Source organism: Tiliqua scincoides, chromosome 1 (genome assembly GCF_035046505.1).
Source record: "Tiliqua scincoides isolate rTilSci1 chromosome 1, rTilSci1.hap2, whole genome shotgun sequence".
Lineage (NCBI taxonomy): Eukaryota > Metazoa > Chordata > Lepidosauria > Squamata > Scincidae > Tiliqua > Tiliqua scincoides.
Genome location: NC_089821.1, coordinates 256,397,421 through 256,413,676, shown reverse-complemented (window position 1 = coordinate 256,413,676; position 16,256 = coordinate 256,397,421). Strand labels below are relative to the sequence as shown.

At 39.5% G+C, this 16,256-nt stretch overlaps 1 protein-coding gene across 2 annotated transcripts in view; it reads right to left on the bottom strand.

Moving 5' to 3' along the window:
* Window positions 1–16,256, bottom strand: part of LPGAT1 (lysophosphatidylglycerol acyltransferase 1) — a 78,679-nt gene that overhangs the window by 31,010 nt on the left and 31,413 nt on the right. For both annotated transcript variants that reach the window (XM_066621137.1, XM_066621147.1), the window contains exons 3-5: window positions 9,359–9,477; window positions 6,372–6,467; window positions 4,497–4,770 (exon numbers count right to left, since the gene is read on the bottom strand). In XM_066621137.1, coding sequence (XP_066477234.1) covers window positions 4,497–4,770; window positions 6,372–6,467; window positions 9,359–9,477 — 489 coding nt within the window. The remainder of the gene's footprint in view (window positions 1–4,496; window positions 4,771–6,371; window positions 6,468–9,358; window positions 9,478–16,256) is intronic.

The following is a 16,256-nucleotide window of genomic DNA, read 5'->3' as shown; positions in this document are numbered from 1 at the left end:
GCTTTCCCTACAACAGAAGCATCTTGTTCCTGAAAATTATATCTGAAATATGCTCGCAACTCTAGTTTCTGCAAATTTTAGAACTACAGGTACTGCCAAACTGGTGGAATCCAACTACAGGTGTGCGCTGCTTAACAACCATTCGCTTAACAATCGACTGCATATATGAAAGTGGTCAAAGCACAATAAAGATGCTCTTAATGAGGCAATCACGTCTCCCATAGCCTGCAGCACAGTGTCTGTTTACACAACAGAGAGGCTCTTAATGCAAAGAGGGAATCTGTTTCTAGTAGCCTGTGCAGCCAGCAAGTGTCTGGCAGGGAGTGTCCGTTTACTCAACAAAAGCAATAGACTGGACTGAATGTTCACTTAATGACCCAATCCATAACAGGGATTGGAGAACGTATCCCCATTGTTAAATGATGCACACCTGTAGTTCTTATAAAGCAATGACGTTACAAAAAAGAAAAAGAAAACCTTGCAGCAGTGTGAAAGGAAAGATTATACAGAAAAATCCAGACACCACAAACTTTTAACAAGGAAGCTACCCAGGTGGAAAAAAAAAGCTCTCATTCTCTGAAGACTAGCAAATTAATCCCAGAATTTGCTATGTCTGCAGTACACTCTTGAACAGATTTAGCATACCAAAGGACAGCAATCTTTGGTATACCAAAGCAAAGCTGTCGTAGAAGAAAGTGAGAAAGGCTTGTAGAAGGACACTTCTGACAAAATGTATTAAAATACCAAGCAACTGCAATTATGCTTTATCAAATACGAAGCAGAATCAACCATCAATGTCAAGGTCTCAGGAGAACAGAGACCTCATCTGACAGACCAGATACCCAAGATGCACCAGTGAATCCTCTCATATAGTCAGTCACACTCTGACAGACAAAACCTAAGCCCATAGCTAAAGGAAACTAGCTGGATTTAAATTTCTTGGGATGCCTGCACAACCCCACTGCAATTCCAACATTGCTTTTACAACTCTAGCATTTTGTTCTAAATGAGTACACCAATAGTTAACCATTTTGACTAACCAACATTTTAAACCTCTGGTAAACAGAGAAGTTTTCATATCCTTCCACTTCTTCCGATCCAAACCACAGTAGCTAAATTTTGCTAGGAGTCTAACAAAAAGTAAAAAGAAATAAAGATCCTGCCCAGGGTCACAAACTAGATAAGACAAAAAACATCAGAGAAGATGCATGATGAACAACCATACAGCTATATTTAAAAATTGTGCATATTTCAAATAATGAAATGTCTTTTCAAATAATATGGTAGGAGATACACAACACGCATCAAAAAGAGGGATTTGTTTCTTTAGTAAACAGAAGAGGGAAAAAAACAAAAATTTGGGTGTATTTTAAGACATTTCTTAAAAACTGAATTTATCAATGACATCACCACTCTTGCTGTAGAAGAACTCTGCTCTCCACTTTCCCACAACTACTTGAAAATTTCCTGGCTCTGCTTGCCAAGATCCTTTAACTAGAGATGCAGTGACTGAAGCTGGGGCTATGTACAAATTATGTCACCTATCCACTTAGCTGTAGGGCATTTTGTTGATTATCTTTTGGTTTTGCTATGGTGGTTTGGACATTTTAAATGGAAAATATGGTATAATTTTTTTAAAAATAAGTAAAAGAAAACCAGAAGCAACAACGTCAACTTGCAAAGTCAGCTTGCAAAGAACAACAGACTAGGTCAGGGGTGTCAAACTCGTTTCATACCAAGGGCCGCATGGCATTCATAACGCTTGCTGAGGGCCGGAAGTGATGTTGTTAGGCAGGAAGTGATGTCATTAAACAACTCATAACCAAAAATTAGCACTTTTTCCTCATTTAGGAATTCATTAACTTCAAATGAGAGAAGAGAAAACATACAAATCTTGATCATATTTCAAAATATAGCACAGTCCAATTTTCGTGGGGGTTGCCCTTTTAGTAGTAACACTTCAGCACTGCTCAGCAGCTGAGAGCCTGATAAAAAGCTTCTGTGGGCCATATTTGCCCCCCGGGCCTTATGTTTGACACCCCTGAACTAGGTGTAGTGAGCAGGTTGGGCTGTCATTGCTCACACTGTGGAGATGAGGAAAGTAGTAAGGCACATGGTTCATGCCCATGTTCGTTCCAGGAATGACTGTGACAGTCCCAGTAGCCTGGTACAAACAGTCCCAGAAAGGTTAGTAGCTGTCACCAAGAAGGGAAAACCACAAATAGAAGATGCCAGCCTGTGCCCTTTCACCTATTTGCAGAGATCCCAGTTTCTGAAGATCCCTTAGCAGGAGTATCCATGGAGTCAACTCGCCTGACCAAGCCAAGTTCCTCAGCACCTATACATACATATAAGACTCTACAATGTTAGTCTCAAGCAATCTCTAAGACAAAAAGGAGAAATAGCTCACTTCTGCAGTCTGACTGAAAGAATGGAGAAGTTTCAAAAATAAAAATACTGTAGTATGTTAAAAAGGAGAATAGTTAAAAGGGAAATCAGGCAAAGTTCAAATATGCAAAAGCATACATTTAGAAGTAGGTAAAGATCAGTTCTCCTAGCCCACTGATCTGCTTGAATTGGGTGTCAGACAAACAGGTGCCATTAGTCCACATCACAGGTTAATCTTTTCCTGTGGACATACTGATTTCAAAGGTAATGATTGACAGTCTGCACTGATTGCTCCATATTATACAAACAGGGGTTTCCTATTTGGGTGAAAGGGTCCCATTCTTATATATCTTACAGCCCAATCCTATCTTTTTCCCCACCATAGCATGTAACAAAACAGCCTGCACTGCATGCTATGTGGGAGAAGGGTCAATCAGGAGGCTTGTGAGGTGAAAAGAAAAATATTTTAAATCCTCATTTACACTTGGTTTTATATAAAATAGCATGGGAATAATGGTGCTCGACTACACATCTTCCCCTCTTCCTGTCCCCTAATATAGCTCACTAAGCCCCACAAAGTCCTTCCTAAGTATTGGGGTACCCTCACGAAGAGTGTGGAATGCAACATGGGGGGGGGTCTCTAATAGAAGGGAGAAACTAGCAAAAACCACAGAGAAGAAAGCTTCCACCCACAGAAGCTTCCCCCCTGCATGGTTTTCACTGGTCATACAACCTTCAAGGATGAACTTTGGCAAGGGGGCTTGGGGAGTTTTTTTTTAAGGAGGAGGAGCAGGGAAGATAAGTAGTTCATGTGCTGCTGCACAAGCAATACTGAGATATAACCAATTCTCTCCCTCTCTCACATACGCAACATACACGCACAAGTCAAACAATATGATTAATGTTGTGTTTAGTTGTTTGGTTCACAAAATTGTCTAAATGTAGTATGTTCATACAAAAAAACCTCAAAGCTACAGAGTATACAACTACAGAGGCTACTGTATGCCTCTGTAGTTATTATTAAAGAGGCTACTATTAAAGAGACAGGGAAAAAAGGGAGAAAAGATTTCTCTCTCTTATGGGAATAGAAGCAAACACATGCTAGAGCTTATTTCCATGACATTAAGCCAGAATTTTTTTAATATTCTAGCCCACATCCTCCACAGCAAATATATCCACTCTGAATCAGGAGGAAGAAATGCGTCCAGTAGAACTATTTTAAAGGCAGCCAATAGCAAAGAACTTAGAGCAGTGGTTCTCACACTTTTAGCATTGGGACCCACTTTTTAGAATGAGAATCTGTCAGGACCCACCAGAAGTGATGTCATGACCGGAAGTTACATCATCAAGCAGGAAAATTTTTAACAATCCTAGGCTGGAATCCTATTCGCACTTACCCAGGAGTGACTATCATTGTTAAAAGCATATACATATGAGCTTGTTAAAGGTACAGGTCTGTAACATTTCCCAAAATGCAGTCCATACCAGCCCAGTATATTAAAAATAAAATATTGAAATGAAAGAGGACCCACCTGAAATTGGCTCACGACCCACCTAGTGGGTCCCGACCCACAGTTTGAGAAACACTGACTTAGAGAATTCAAACACTGCAGGTGAACGAAGAGAGCACTATATATTCTTCATCTGGCAATAAAGTTTATAATAAATGCACAACAGGGAATGAATCAAAGATATGGAAGTAATTTATACATCACTATCTTCTGAAAATCTCTCTCACTCACTCTGAATTTCTCTTCCTACATATGTGGGTGAACCCTGCACTCTATTAGCCAAAGAAGAAGTTTTGAACCAAAGCAATTAGGTTATTCAAGAACCACCAGGGATTTGAAGGTATTTACAAAAGCAAAACATAATAATGAACATTTGTTAATGAGAGAAGGTAACAATCTGTTAAAGGCATAGAGGTGCTGCACATGCATGCATAAGGAGCAAATCTATAAATGTAGTATAAATGTAGTATGTAGTATAAATTCACATTTAATGAAAACCTGGTACACAAGATACATAGAATATGTACATGACTTGGAATGTAACATGACACTCATTCTGATTTGTTAGAAATCATAAATATTTGAATTGTTCCTTACCTGCTTCCACACCTTCACTACCTGCCAGAGTTCCATTTTCTTGCTGAGCTGCCAGTTTTTTTAGAATAACTTGTGTGGCCCCCAGTCTTGGCAGTGTAACATGCGTAAGAAACGGCAAATTGTTTTTCTTGGCAAATGCCTGACTAGTTTCTCTTCTTTTTCTAAGAAAGCCACCTTCTGGAAATAAGACAATCCATTTCCGATCACGGTTCCTGTAATATTTTTCTAGATGTTCCTGGAGTAGTACAAGCTGCTGGTCTCGGTAAGCTTTTCCCTAAAATAAAAGAGCGATAGTGAAATACTAGCTCTTTTCAGAACATCTATTTCTGCATGCTTGTTCAAAAAAAAAATTGCAAAACAAATTACTTCAGTAGATTTAGGAACTGGAAGAAAGGAAAAACAAAAATGAAGTTTTCAGTTTTCATGTAAATGCTCTAACCCAATCTACATATTACAACAAGGCAATATGCTGAGGTGGCAGAATTATTCAGACTATTCCATTTTAGACAGATGATGAATTATATTTTGAATCATTCCCCTAAAGAAGAACAAGTTTTGAGATCAGCAGTAGCTAACAGCATGAGCCTGGAAACAGCTTATATGTATAAGCACTGATGAAAAACCTATGTATTGTTAAGCCACATATTTTCAGAAGGTACTGTGGATTCAAGGTCTAGTGTGACTCAATGTACAGCAACAAAGTTCCTCCTTCACAGAAGGATACATGACATCTAGACACTTTAGACAACTAAATTCATTCAGATGCCTCTCAGAGAATTAAAAATTAGCCATTTCTTGTAGGTATATCTCATAACAAAACATCCTTTTGTTTCATAGGCAATAAAATGCGTAACGCTTGTCCTCTGATGTGTACACATAGGTAAAATATATACCAATTGGTATAGTTATATATCAGTGAGTCTTTGGTGAATTGCTGCCAATCACTGTAGTTATAAGTGGGCTAGAAGTTCAATGGCTTGAGTCAATAAAAGGCATGTTCCTTATATCCAATCTTCTCCCACAGATAGAGTAGAAACAAAGGTGGTGCCCTCCCAATTGGCTGCACTAAGAGGAGCACTGCATCGCAACCCACCAGGGAGTATGAAGTGGGTCCTGGCACGGAAAAGTTTGGGAACCACTGTTCTAAGTTATTTTAAGATTTCTAAGGTAGATTCTAAAATTCTGCTTATATCTTATCTAAAGGTTAACCACCAGAAAGGATTATTAGGTTGCCCTTATGAACAGTCCTACGTTAAAATGAGAGCACATTTCATTCACATACCAGGATTAAGACCGGAGTTTTCCTTGCTCATATTGGTAAAGAAATGTAGAAACACAATTTTGCCCAGGTTAACTGTGTAAGTTTTTTGGCCTTTTTTCTTTTCTTTTTAATTATTCATGTGAAATACTAAGTTCAATTGTTCTAGATGTGAAAAATTAACATATTGAATTATAAAAGGTTACAATTGGGGTATTTATATATTTTTATTCCTTCAAACTTGTACTGTGCCATACCATTCTTGGCCCTAGAAAGACAATAGTCATATTTTAAGCAAATAAGGCACACATGCAACTTAATATAACATTTAAAGGGTTTAACAGGAAGTTGTCAGACTTCTATTGTGAGAAGAAAAAGCTTCAGTGCCCTAAGGAGATTCATATTTTTTCTATGACTCCGGCTCAATCTCTTTCCCTCCATTCTCCTCATGTCTCTATGTTCTTAAAACACTAATTTGGGGGTGAACACTTTGTTCTGTTTGGAGTTCATGGTAGAAATTTGTTACATGTTACTGGATTATAGGTTCCTAGTATAGCAAATGGCACAGAGGTGAATGCCTAGAAAACTTATTATGCCACTATTGCACTTTAAATTACCTGTCTTATAAAGAAGTCACCGTGAAGTAGTGATACAATTCCAAAGTTTGTATATTTAAAAATATGATCCATCAGCCACATCATCTGACGAACAACCTGGAAAAGTTCAGATTAGCACTTGTCAGAGAAATCATCATACAAATAAAAAAACAAATACAACAACCTGTCTCTAAAACCAACACATGTTTTGTAAAGACAAACAATTATACCAACTTAAGTACAAAGGGACATCTAGTAACCATTCAAAACACAAAATAGGCAGATATCCATTTTCTTTTCAGAGTAAAGAACTGAAAATAAATGCTGCTCTTTGAAAATATCCATGCACGAAAGTTACAGCTAAAAACATATTAAGCAAGTATTATTTGCAGACATATCTCCTCACATGTTATCCCCACCCCATTTCTGTATGTTCATATTATACTGGATAAATTTTATTTTTCAAAAAACAAATTTCCAGTTAATCTACAGTGTTAAAAAGCATTGTAAAAGGTCATTAACAGCAAGTGTACATAGCCTTCACTGGCAACTAAATCTTTTCTTTATTTGATTTGGAAAAGTCCTTGTGCTTTCTTTCTTGTTAGAAAAAAGACAAAATAAAAGGAAAATCAATGAAAATCTCTCAGAACTATGACACAGTAAATTGGACCGGGTAAACCCCTTAAGGCAATTTTAAGAGAATGTATACTTATGCATCAGCTTCTTGCCCAGCTGAGTAAACATTTTAAGATTGGAGATAAGGCTACTACTTCTACTACTGTATGGGGAGGGGGGAATACTGTAAGCCACCTTGGGCACCTCTTGATAGGAAGTGGAAAGGTGGAGTATAAATGTTTTAAATAAATTGTTGCAAGTTTGAAAGAAAGCAAGACTCAAGAATGAAGGTTTGCAGGCTCTTTATTCAAAAGGCATGCAATTGCCCCATGGGACTCTTGTCTCAAAGCATGGGCCCCTTCCTAATGGAAATTTAGACATTTATGTCTTCAAATCTAGACAATTGGCTGAAATTTTACATCAGAGATGGGGTAAACACCTAATAGGTTACAGATAAGGTACAATAGGTGGGTAACAAGTGGGCAAAACAATTGATTGGCTATGATTTACATACAGGTGGGGTTTCACCTTAAAACCTAGAAAAGTACAAAAGTTTCCAAATCCCAGCAGGGTGCACTATAATACCATTTACCCAGTGTTGAATCACATTCACATAAATCAACCCAATTATATAGATTGTTTTGACAAATTTTAGAATAGCATAATTAAAAGAAAAGGTACTGTGTGATCTTATCTGCATACCTTTCCTATGCGCTAATATAGACACTAGGCAGCAGCTGTGGGGCCTCTCTGCTATACCAAGGCTTTTTGTCTTTTATTGCCTCTTAAGACTTTTCTAAAAGCAAGCAACTTTGGTCTCCAATGGCCTACTTCTATGATTATTATATGATTATTATGTCCCCTTATATGTGGGTTACAGGTTACCTTGTCCCTATATTGCATATATGTGCTTTTGCTCTAAAACAGTAGTCTCCAAACATTTTGGCCAGAGGGCTGCATCAAATATCTGGCATGGTGTTGAGGGCCAGAAAAATAATTTAAATATAAATTTTAAATAAATAAATTTGAGATGGAACTTAGATGAGTGAATAAATGAATGAGTGGGCTCATTCATTCAACCTCTCTGGCCCTCAGAACACCCTCCAGACACAGTCAGAGCACAGTTCTGGTCATGTTCAGTTGAGTGGGCCAGAGGCTTTCAGGGGACAAGAGGTTGGCTGCGGGCCGGACAGAGGCTGGCCACGGGCCACATCTTGGAGACCCCTGTTCTAAAAGTATAAAAGTGTAAAGTTACAGAGGTTTCCTAGCGGATGCATGGATAAATCAGTGAGTGAGTATCTTTGCCAAGACATGAGGCTCTTCTCTCCTGGTACTTGTTATCTCAGCTATGTTCCAAAAACAAAACATAGCCTTTGAGACCTCAAGTCCATCTTCAGTCAGCTTTTAATCAGACTCGCAAAATGATTATTAACATCAAGCAGCTTTCACCATTGTGTGTTGCTATGCTTTAGCAGTGCAGGCTTTTACATTAGGGCTACAGTTTGGGGGCAAGGGCTACCGTGTGTTAAAATAAGCCAAGTTCCAACTGTTCATATACAAGTACATATTTTCTTTGGAGATCAACAATCAATCTGTGCCCTCAGAACACTTTTCTGTTCTCATTCATATTCATGCTTGATTTTGAATAACCATGTGATCCTACATATTTCACTGGTAGTTAACCCTCAATGGATTAATGGGGGAAAGGGTGTCTGGGTGTTGAGTTTGCCCTGTGCTCCTAAAGCCAACTCTGCTATCTTACAAGGTTGTTGTGAAGATGCAGGTGGTAGGGGGAAATGGGGGGGGCAGGGGGTGGGTGGCGATGCAGGAAGATCAGGTCCCAGGAGGGGGGGATAGGATTGGCGGTGGGTCCCCGTCCCATAGGTCGGTCGGTCAGTCAGTCATTTATTTATTGGAGTCACGGTACATAAAAAGGTTGAAGACCACTAGCTTATTCTATTTTATCAAGCACACAATTTTTTCCCTTTTGGTATCAGGCACTCAGGGTGAACTTGGAATGATTTTGGAACAAGTAAGAATTTTTCTATTTCAATTAATGTAATAACTGTACTCATCTGAATTTTTGCAATAGGGGCCATTTTCAGGAATAAATTGGGTATATGTGGGAAGAGTGTACTGTGCAACTTTAGCTTCAACAACAACTCTATTCAGATTTGATAAGGGAAAGCAACCACTTCTCCATGCCAATCCCCAGAACCTAGTAGCCTGGTTCACTTTTCTAGGTCACCTTAACTATTTTAAAGGACACTTGGTCATTTGGACCTCAGCTATTTGGGTGTCCAGCTCTTTGCTTGTGAGGCATGACCACCTAAAGGATATACACTAATCTACCTATCAATATATAATTATGAAATAAACAAAAAATAGCATACCGTGCCTTTGTCCTGAAGGCACATCATTAGAGTGCAAATATCTCCAGTTGCTTGGTGGTTGACCAACATCACAGCTTCATCTTCTGAGATTACTTTAATATCATCTCCCCATTCCATGACTATTTAAAAAGAGAGAAAGAAAAACATATTTAAATAGAATATTTACACTGACAAAAAGTATACAAAGATTTTTTCGAGTTAAGTAATTTCACAGAGCATAATAGAACCAGTCTTCAATTTTAAGCAGCACAACCCAAATATACTCAAAACATTTTCTAGCACAGCATTTCTCAAAGTGAACTGCTAGGAGTCCTAAGGCTCTTTCAGGGGCTCCAGGAGCACACCATAAGTGGCTGCCATCTGCTCAGTGCTGCACCATGCCACACATGCACCAGCACTCTGGGGTTGCTTGAGTCTCTGTTTAGAGATGTAAAGGGCTCAGGAGACTTAAAAGCTTAAGAACTGCTGTTCTAGCATATAGCTGCTGGGATCCAAAGAGCTATGTTAGCATGCCAGAGGATTTGGGCACATAGTGACACACACACCCCTTTAAAACAGCAAACCATTATGCCAGTTGGGGAAAAAAACTTTCTAAAGCTTCAAAAGAGGGGTGGCATAAGATGTTTCTGTTCTAACACATAAGCTCAAAGCTCCCTTAAGTGCACACACATTGTTAAGCAGTTTTTTGTATCCCCGACCAATATTAAATTTGCAAATTCAGAAGAACAAGTACTAAAAGAAACATGAACTACAACGAAAACAAAGTAGGAAGGAAGATTTTTTAGCTTAAATTTGCTGACAAATTCAATTCTGGTTGAATTCTGTTCAACTGAAATTGAATTCAAAAATTCTGTTTGAAATGAATTTGAAATGAAATTCAATTCTCCTAACTGATCCCCACTCAACATTCCCCATAACAGCTGTGTAAGATTTACAGATTCTAGGAAAAATGCAGAAGTACTGCATTTAGGAAGTTGATACTTAAAATTCATCAGCATCATTATTATTTTTGTTAGTAGCAGTAGTAGTGTGATATTAGTGTACACTCAATCTAAATCTAAACAGTGACAGATGCAAGAAAGGGAGGGGAAAGAAAGGAGATGCAAAGATGATACCATGGGCAAATTTGATCAAGTGCAGTGAATACACTTAGGCAGCAGTTCAGTTGGAGTAAAAGTTAAGCTAAGCTAAACACTTCATAGAAAAAGTTGGTTTTAAAGAACAACTTGAAGGAAGGAGAGAGGCCATACTAGTACAGATATTCTGGGAGGGAGCTCCAGGAAAAGGGGGTAATACGGGAAAAGGGGAAAAGTACCTTAAGAGACTTTGGGGCAACTGATGATAGAATTTGCATGGACAGGATTTTAACAAGACATATGGGCAGAAGGTTTCAATAGTCAAAATAAGGAATTTAAGTGATTCTTAAGCTGAATCTAGCTTAATCTGCATGATATAGCATTCGCAACAACAAAATCTGTTATACTTTTATAAAGTATCCCTTGAAAACAAATGTCTGGCAGCGCAATCCTATCTTGCACTGGAACAGGCAGGCCAGGGGGCCTGTGCTGTATCCAGCACAAGACTGGGGCCAGAAGTGGCTCAGCAAGAGGCAAGGGGAAACTCTTCCCTTACCCCCAGGTAAGCCACCATGGCCCCAATGGGTCTCCTCAGACTAGCACCACCTCAAGTGTTGCAAGGTCAAGAGCAAAGTTCAAAAGCAAACTCAGTAGGCAAGAGTGGTGATCGTCTGCAAGCTTTATTTTGTTGCCAGCAACGGGCCTCTCAGTGACTCCTGTCCAAAATGAAGAGAGCAATGAGAGCATGTGGGAACTCTCAGAGCCCTCCGAGAGAGCACTTTTCTAGTGTGAGTCTCTCCCTTATATCTGATTCTGGCTCCTTTGTTTGAGGAGTCTTACATTTCATTGGCTGATGTGTGACATCACTTTACAAGCATTTGATTGGAATTTATAACTTGAAACTAACCAAAAAAGGAGAAAACTTACATTAAAACATGGTTTCCAACAACCACTAGATGGCATTCTTTACTCATTTATTGGCTTTGGTATGTCTTATGCTTATTTCTGACCTTGACAGAATTAGACTAGCCTTTTGGTCTTTCCTTTATTAATTCCCTTTATATGACTTTGTTATTGTGATGCACAGTGGTATATTTAATACAAGACAAACTAACTTCTTATTGTAAATAAGGATTTTAAGAAACATTTCTCTTTATTTCAATTAAATCTAGCCCCTCCTGTCAGCTTTTAGCTCTGACAGAGGTCCTCAGGAATGTTTGCTAATTAGGGGCTTTCTCATATTATCTTGTTCCTGTCCCGCTGTCTCTGCGGTGTCTGTTTCTTAGAATACTCTATCTCTGTCTGTCAAACAAGATAAACTCTCTTCTCATTAAAACTGCTTCTGACCTGTGCATAACCCTTAATTTTATGTTCTTGGTGCCAAGAGATATCTTCCTTCCTGGCTACTTCTTATCTGTCTTTCCTGTATGTTGTAAATCTGTCTCTGAGTTGTAAATCTAATCTCACTTTAAGTTGTATATTTCTCAGTTCTAATTAAGCAGGACCTTGAGTCTACAGAGTGCCTAAGATAAGAGTCTTATCTGAGGAGTAACTCTATACCACATTCCTCCTTGTTAGACAAATTAACTTTGCTACATCTGCCTCTCCAAGGTTGCAGCTGAATTACAATTTCCAAACTTGTGGCTTTAAGTAAAACTTAATAGTTTTCCCCTTTCAGTGTATTTCATGCTTTGATCAAACTATTTTATCAGCTAAAATTCACTTCTGAAGCTGCATCCCTACATGTGTTAGTTACACTCTATAACTATTAAAATATTGAAGAATATTTGGCACTTCTGTGATATGTTGCTTTGGTGTAACACTCTCTCAGTATTCATAACACTGTCCTTCTGAAATTTAAATGTTTTAAAAGTCCAAAAAGTTTTTTTTTTCCCCTCTCTGGTTCAAGGAAGCCTGAATGCAAAAATCCCCTTTTCCATGTGTTTTCTTCTGTCCAGCTTAGTCTAATTTATCATACTAATTAAGCTTGACAGATGGAAATTCCAGCTTCTTACTCAAACAGTGCTTTGAAGCCTGAATCATTATCTGATGTCCTTGACAGTTTGAGTCTGATTTACAACCTGCTTGAAGCAGACCCCCTTTTCACTGAGAAGTGAAATGGATTTTTTGTAAGTTTAAGCATCATTTTCCCATTTAGCTGCTCTATTAGGCTTTAATTAATAATTTGTTTTAAACTATTTAGCTATAAACACCCATAACATAGCATTGACATTTGGTTCATTAACATAAGAAACATTTTCCCTATTAAACTGCTATACATACAAACATAACATTTTGTGTTTATGAGCATGGCATAATGGCTTATGGCTTTCATGGCCTTGCCTCACAAGAGGTGGCGCGAGTCCGAGGAGAACAGAGCTGCTTGGAGCCGCTCCAAGCCGCTCCAATTAATTTCTCATTATGCCCTTGAAAATGGTTTGGAATGTTCAGATAGCACAGAATGTTGTGGCAATCTCTTGTGGAAGGTAAGCAGATACACACTGAAGCAACAGTGCTAGGAGCAGGGTCTTCTCAGTGGTGACTTGAATTCTGCAGAATGATGACCTCCTACCAGGAGATCTAATTGTATATCTCCATCTTGGCTTAAAACCAATTATTTAAACAGCTGTGGTGCATAAGGAATTACTGGTTGTATTAATTTCTCAAGAGTATTTGTAGAAGTACAGTTGTGCGCTGCTTAACGAAAGGGATGTGGACCGGTATCCTTGTCGTCAAGTGGGGTTTGACATAATGTGAAGCCTCCAGAGGTGAGGGGATGCTCCGTTCCCCTCACCTCCAGAGGCTTTTCTGAGCCTCCCAGAGGCAGTGCATGTCCATGCACTGCCTCTGCAAGACTCAGGATGCTGGAATCATGCGAGACACACGATTTCCGGTTTCCTCTGAGAAATCGGATGTCATGGCTCTCGCACAATTCGGGCATTCTGAGCTTTACAGAGGCAGCGCATGGACACATCCTGGTACCACTCCTTGCATCTGGCCTTCTGAAGTAGTCTACTTCTAAAACCATGAGGCTATACATACCATCATGGCTTCTAACCTGTGATGGTCTTTTCCTCTGGGTATTGGACAAATTTCTGGAGAAAAAGCCCATCACAAGTTACAAGCCTGTGCAATCTCGTGGCATGTGAAGCTGTGGTAGTTATGTGCAACTTTGTGGTTTTAGAAGTAGGCTACCTCACAAGGCCAGATGCAAGGAGTGGAACCAGGATGCAGGTACCTTACTGTTCTGTGTGCTCTCTGAGGCGTCTGGTGGGTCACTGTGAGGTACTGGAAGTTGGACTAGATGGGCCTTTGACCTGATCCAGCAGGACTTTTCTTATGTTCTTATAAAGATCAAAATATCACTGGTTCACATGATAGGGAGGGTCTGGTCAAAGAGACACAATGAACTTGAAAGTAAGCCAACTTAAATATCATTCGTTTGCTAGCACTAAATTTGCCTCCTATTGCTTACAGTCCTATTTGGTGGATATTTAAAATAAACATTTTTACCCAGTTTTCCAACAGGATTCACGGCAGCTCAGAACCAAAACTGAACTAAATGCAGCACAACAGGTTTTGTTTGTTTGTTTGTTTTTTTGTTTTTTTGGAGCAAGCAAAATAATCACAGGTTATGAGGTGTATGTGTACTTCTTCCTCTGCCTAAACGTGTAAACTCTACCCCCCACCAACTAAAATCCATTTGTCAATCACCAGAAGTGCAGCAGGCAAACAAGAAGGCAATGATGTTCTTTGCTGGGAAATGAGCATTCAAGGGTAAGCAGATGTCACTAGGGGACCACTGAACAACTGTGAATTCTTCCACTACAATTTTCTCCTGCTCCACATCCCACCTTTAAAGAGAACACCAACAAGCAAAACAAGACAAATAAAGACACACTGCACACTGACCTGCTGAAAAGCAATGCACACTGCTGCAAAACATTTTAACTGATTTCCTAGTACTCCGAGACTTCAGAGCAGGAGAAAAAACACAGTTCTGAATGAAATGGTTCTACATATCTTGAAAGATTTTCATAGAGCTGAACAAAAAAATGTATCAATGAACTAAAGAAAGGGAAATAGAACATTGTAAAATATTAATGACTCTCTCTCTCTCTCTCTCTCTCAAAAGGAGAGAGAGACCTATTCTCTCTCTCTCCCTCTCTCACACACAAACACACACTGGGACCAATTAATTCTTCTGAATACAGTAATACCTTCTATAACACTATGGATATGTTCTTGGAAAACAGAGTGCTGCGTGAGTCGGAGCTATACCTGTAGTAGCCAACTATAATATTCTTCTGATACAGATATGTTCACTGTACTGTACTGTACTGGACCCTGCTACATAATTGACTACCACTGCCATCATTTCTTCTGCATTACACTAGTGAAAGGTGATGGGAAGAGCTATTCCAAACACAATGAACCAGTTTTGTGACTTATCCTTGGAAACTAGAGGCATCTTGTTGAAGAAGGCATCTAGGGAAAATTGCCTTGCCCACTGTTGCTTCTCTGTAAGCATTTCATTATAGCAAGTGATTGGTCCCATGCTAGTCAGAGAACACCACTCTCACTGGTGCAGCACTAGCCAGAGTTTGACTGAAAGCACGGCCCAGACTATTCTACATCGAACATTTGAAATGTTTTCATGAATCACCAGCAGAGGTGAGGATGGTAGTGGCTAGGAACAGGGCCTTCTTGAAGGTGGAGCCCCACTTATGGAAGTCCCTTCCCCTGGAATTAAGAACAGCTCCCTCTCTGGAGACTTTGATAAGGGAGAAAGGCAGGATAAAAATACTATAAGTAAATAAATTTTACTTTTTAAATAATATTATAAAAATTACACCCAAGACAAAAAGTACTTCAATGAAACAGTGTTATGTAGAACATATTACTGTATTTGTGAGACAGGAAAGGTCAATGTCCTGTTTTCCTCTTCCACCTACAATTTCTAGATTGCTACTTTTAACATGAGAGCCCAACTGGATGACTGAGGACAATCCACAACCTGTATTTTCTGAAAGCTTAAACACGAGCACAACTTTTTAAAGATTTAGTCCAAGGCAGATACATGTCACAGCTTCCCAGTTTCTAGTTTGTTGGATGTGGGTTTCTCAGAACAGGAATCTCACAAAGACCCCTTGCACCATGCCTGAGGAATGGACCAAGAGGAATGGACTTTTGGCCCCCAAAACTGCAGTTATCCAGTTTTCTGTATCCGTGTGGGGTCCTGAAACAGAACCCTCATGGATAAGGAGGAACCACCATAACCGGCCTCTGCCAGCACCACTATCAGCTGCTGAGTTGTGAAATGACACATTGATAGAAGCAGCACTGCTGAAAGGGCAGTGCTGGGTGAGCCCAATTATCATGCGGGCCACCTTCTCAGCAGCCCCACTTGTTGAGGCGTTATTGCTGAAAGGGTGGCCCACATTATAACTGGGCTCTCCAAGTACCACTGTTTCAGCAGTGCTGCTTCTGCCAAGGCATCACTTTGCAGAGCACCTCTCATCTGCTGCTCTGAACTGAGGCCGCAAAGGGCGGCCCACATGATCTGAGCTCTCCTGTGCTTTGAAAATATTGTCAAAATTTACATATAGTAGCCTCCCCCATACAGGGGACAGGTTCCCATTGCCACAGCAGATAACCGAAATCAAAGATAGCAGTAAATGTCACTTACTGTGTCATTGCAAGGCATTCTGGAGTATGACCAGAAGCTGTAGGGCATTCTGGTAGCATACTTAGCATTGTGCTGCCTGGGTCCTCTCGGTGTCTGTCTCCATTAGCAGCACTCCAGCCCACTTCCTAACTGT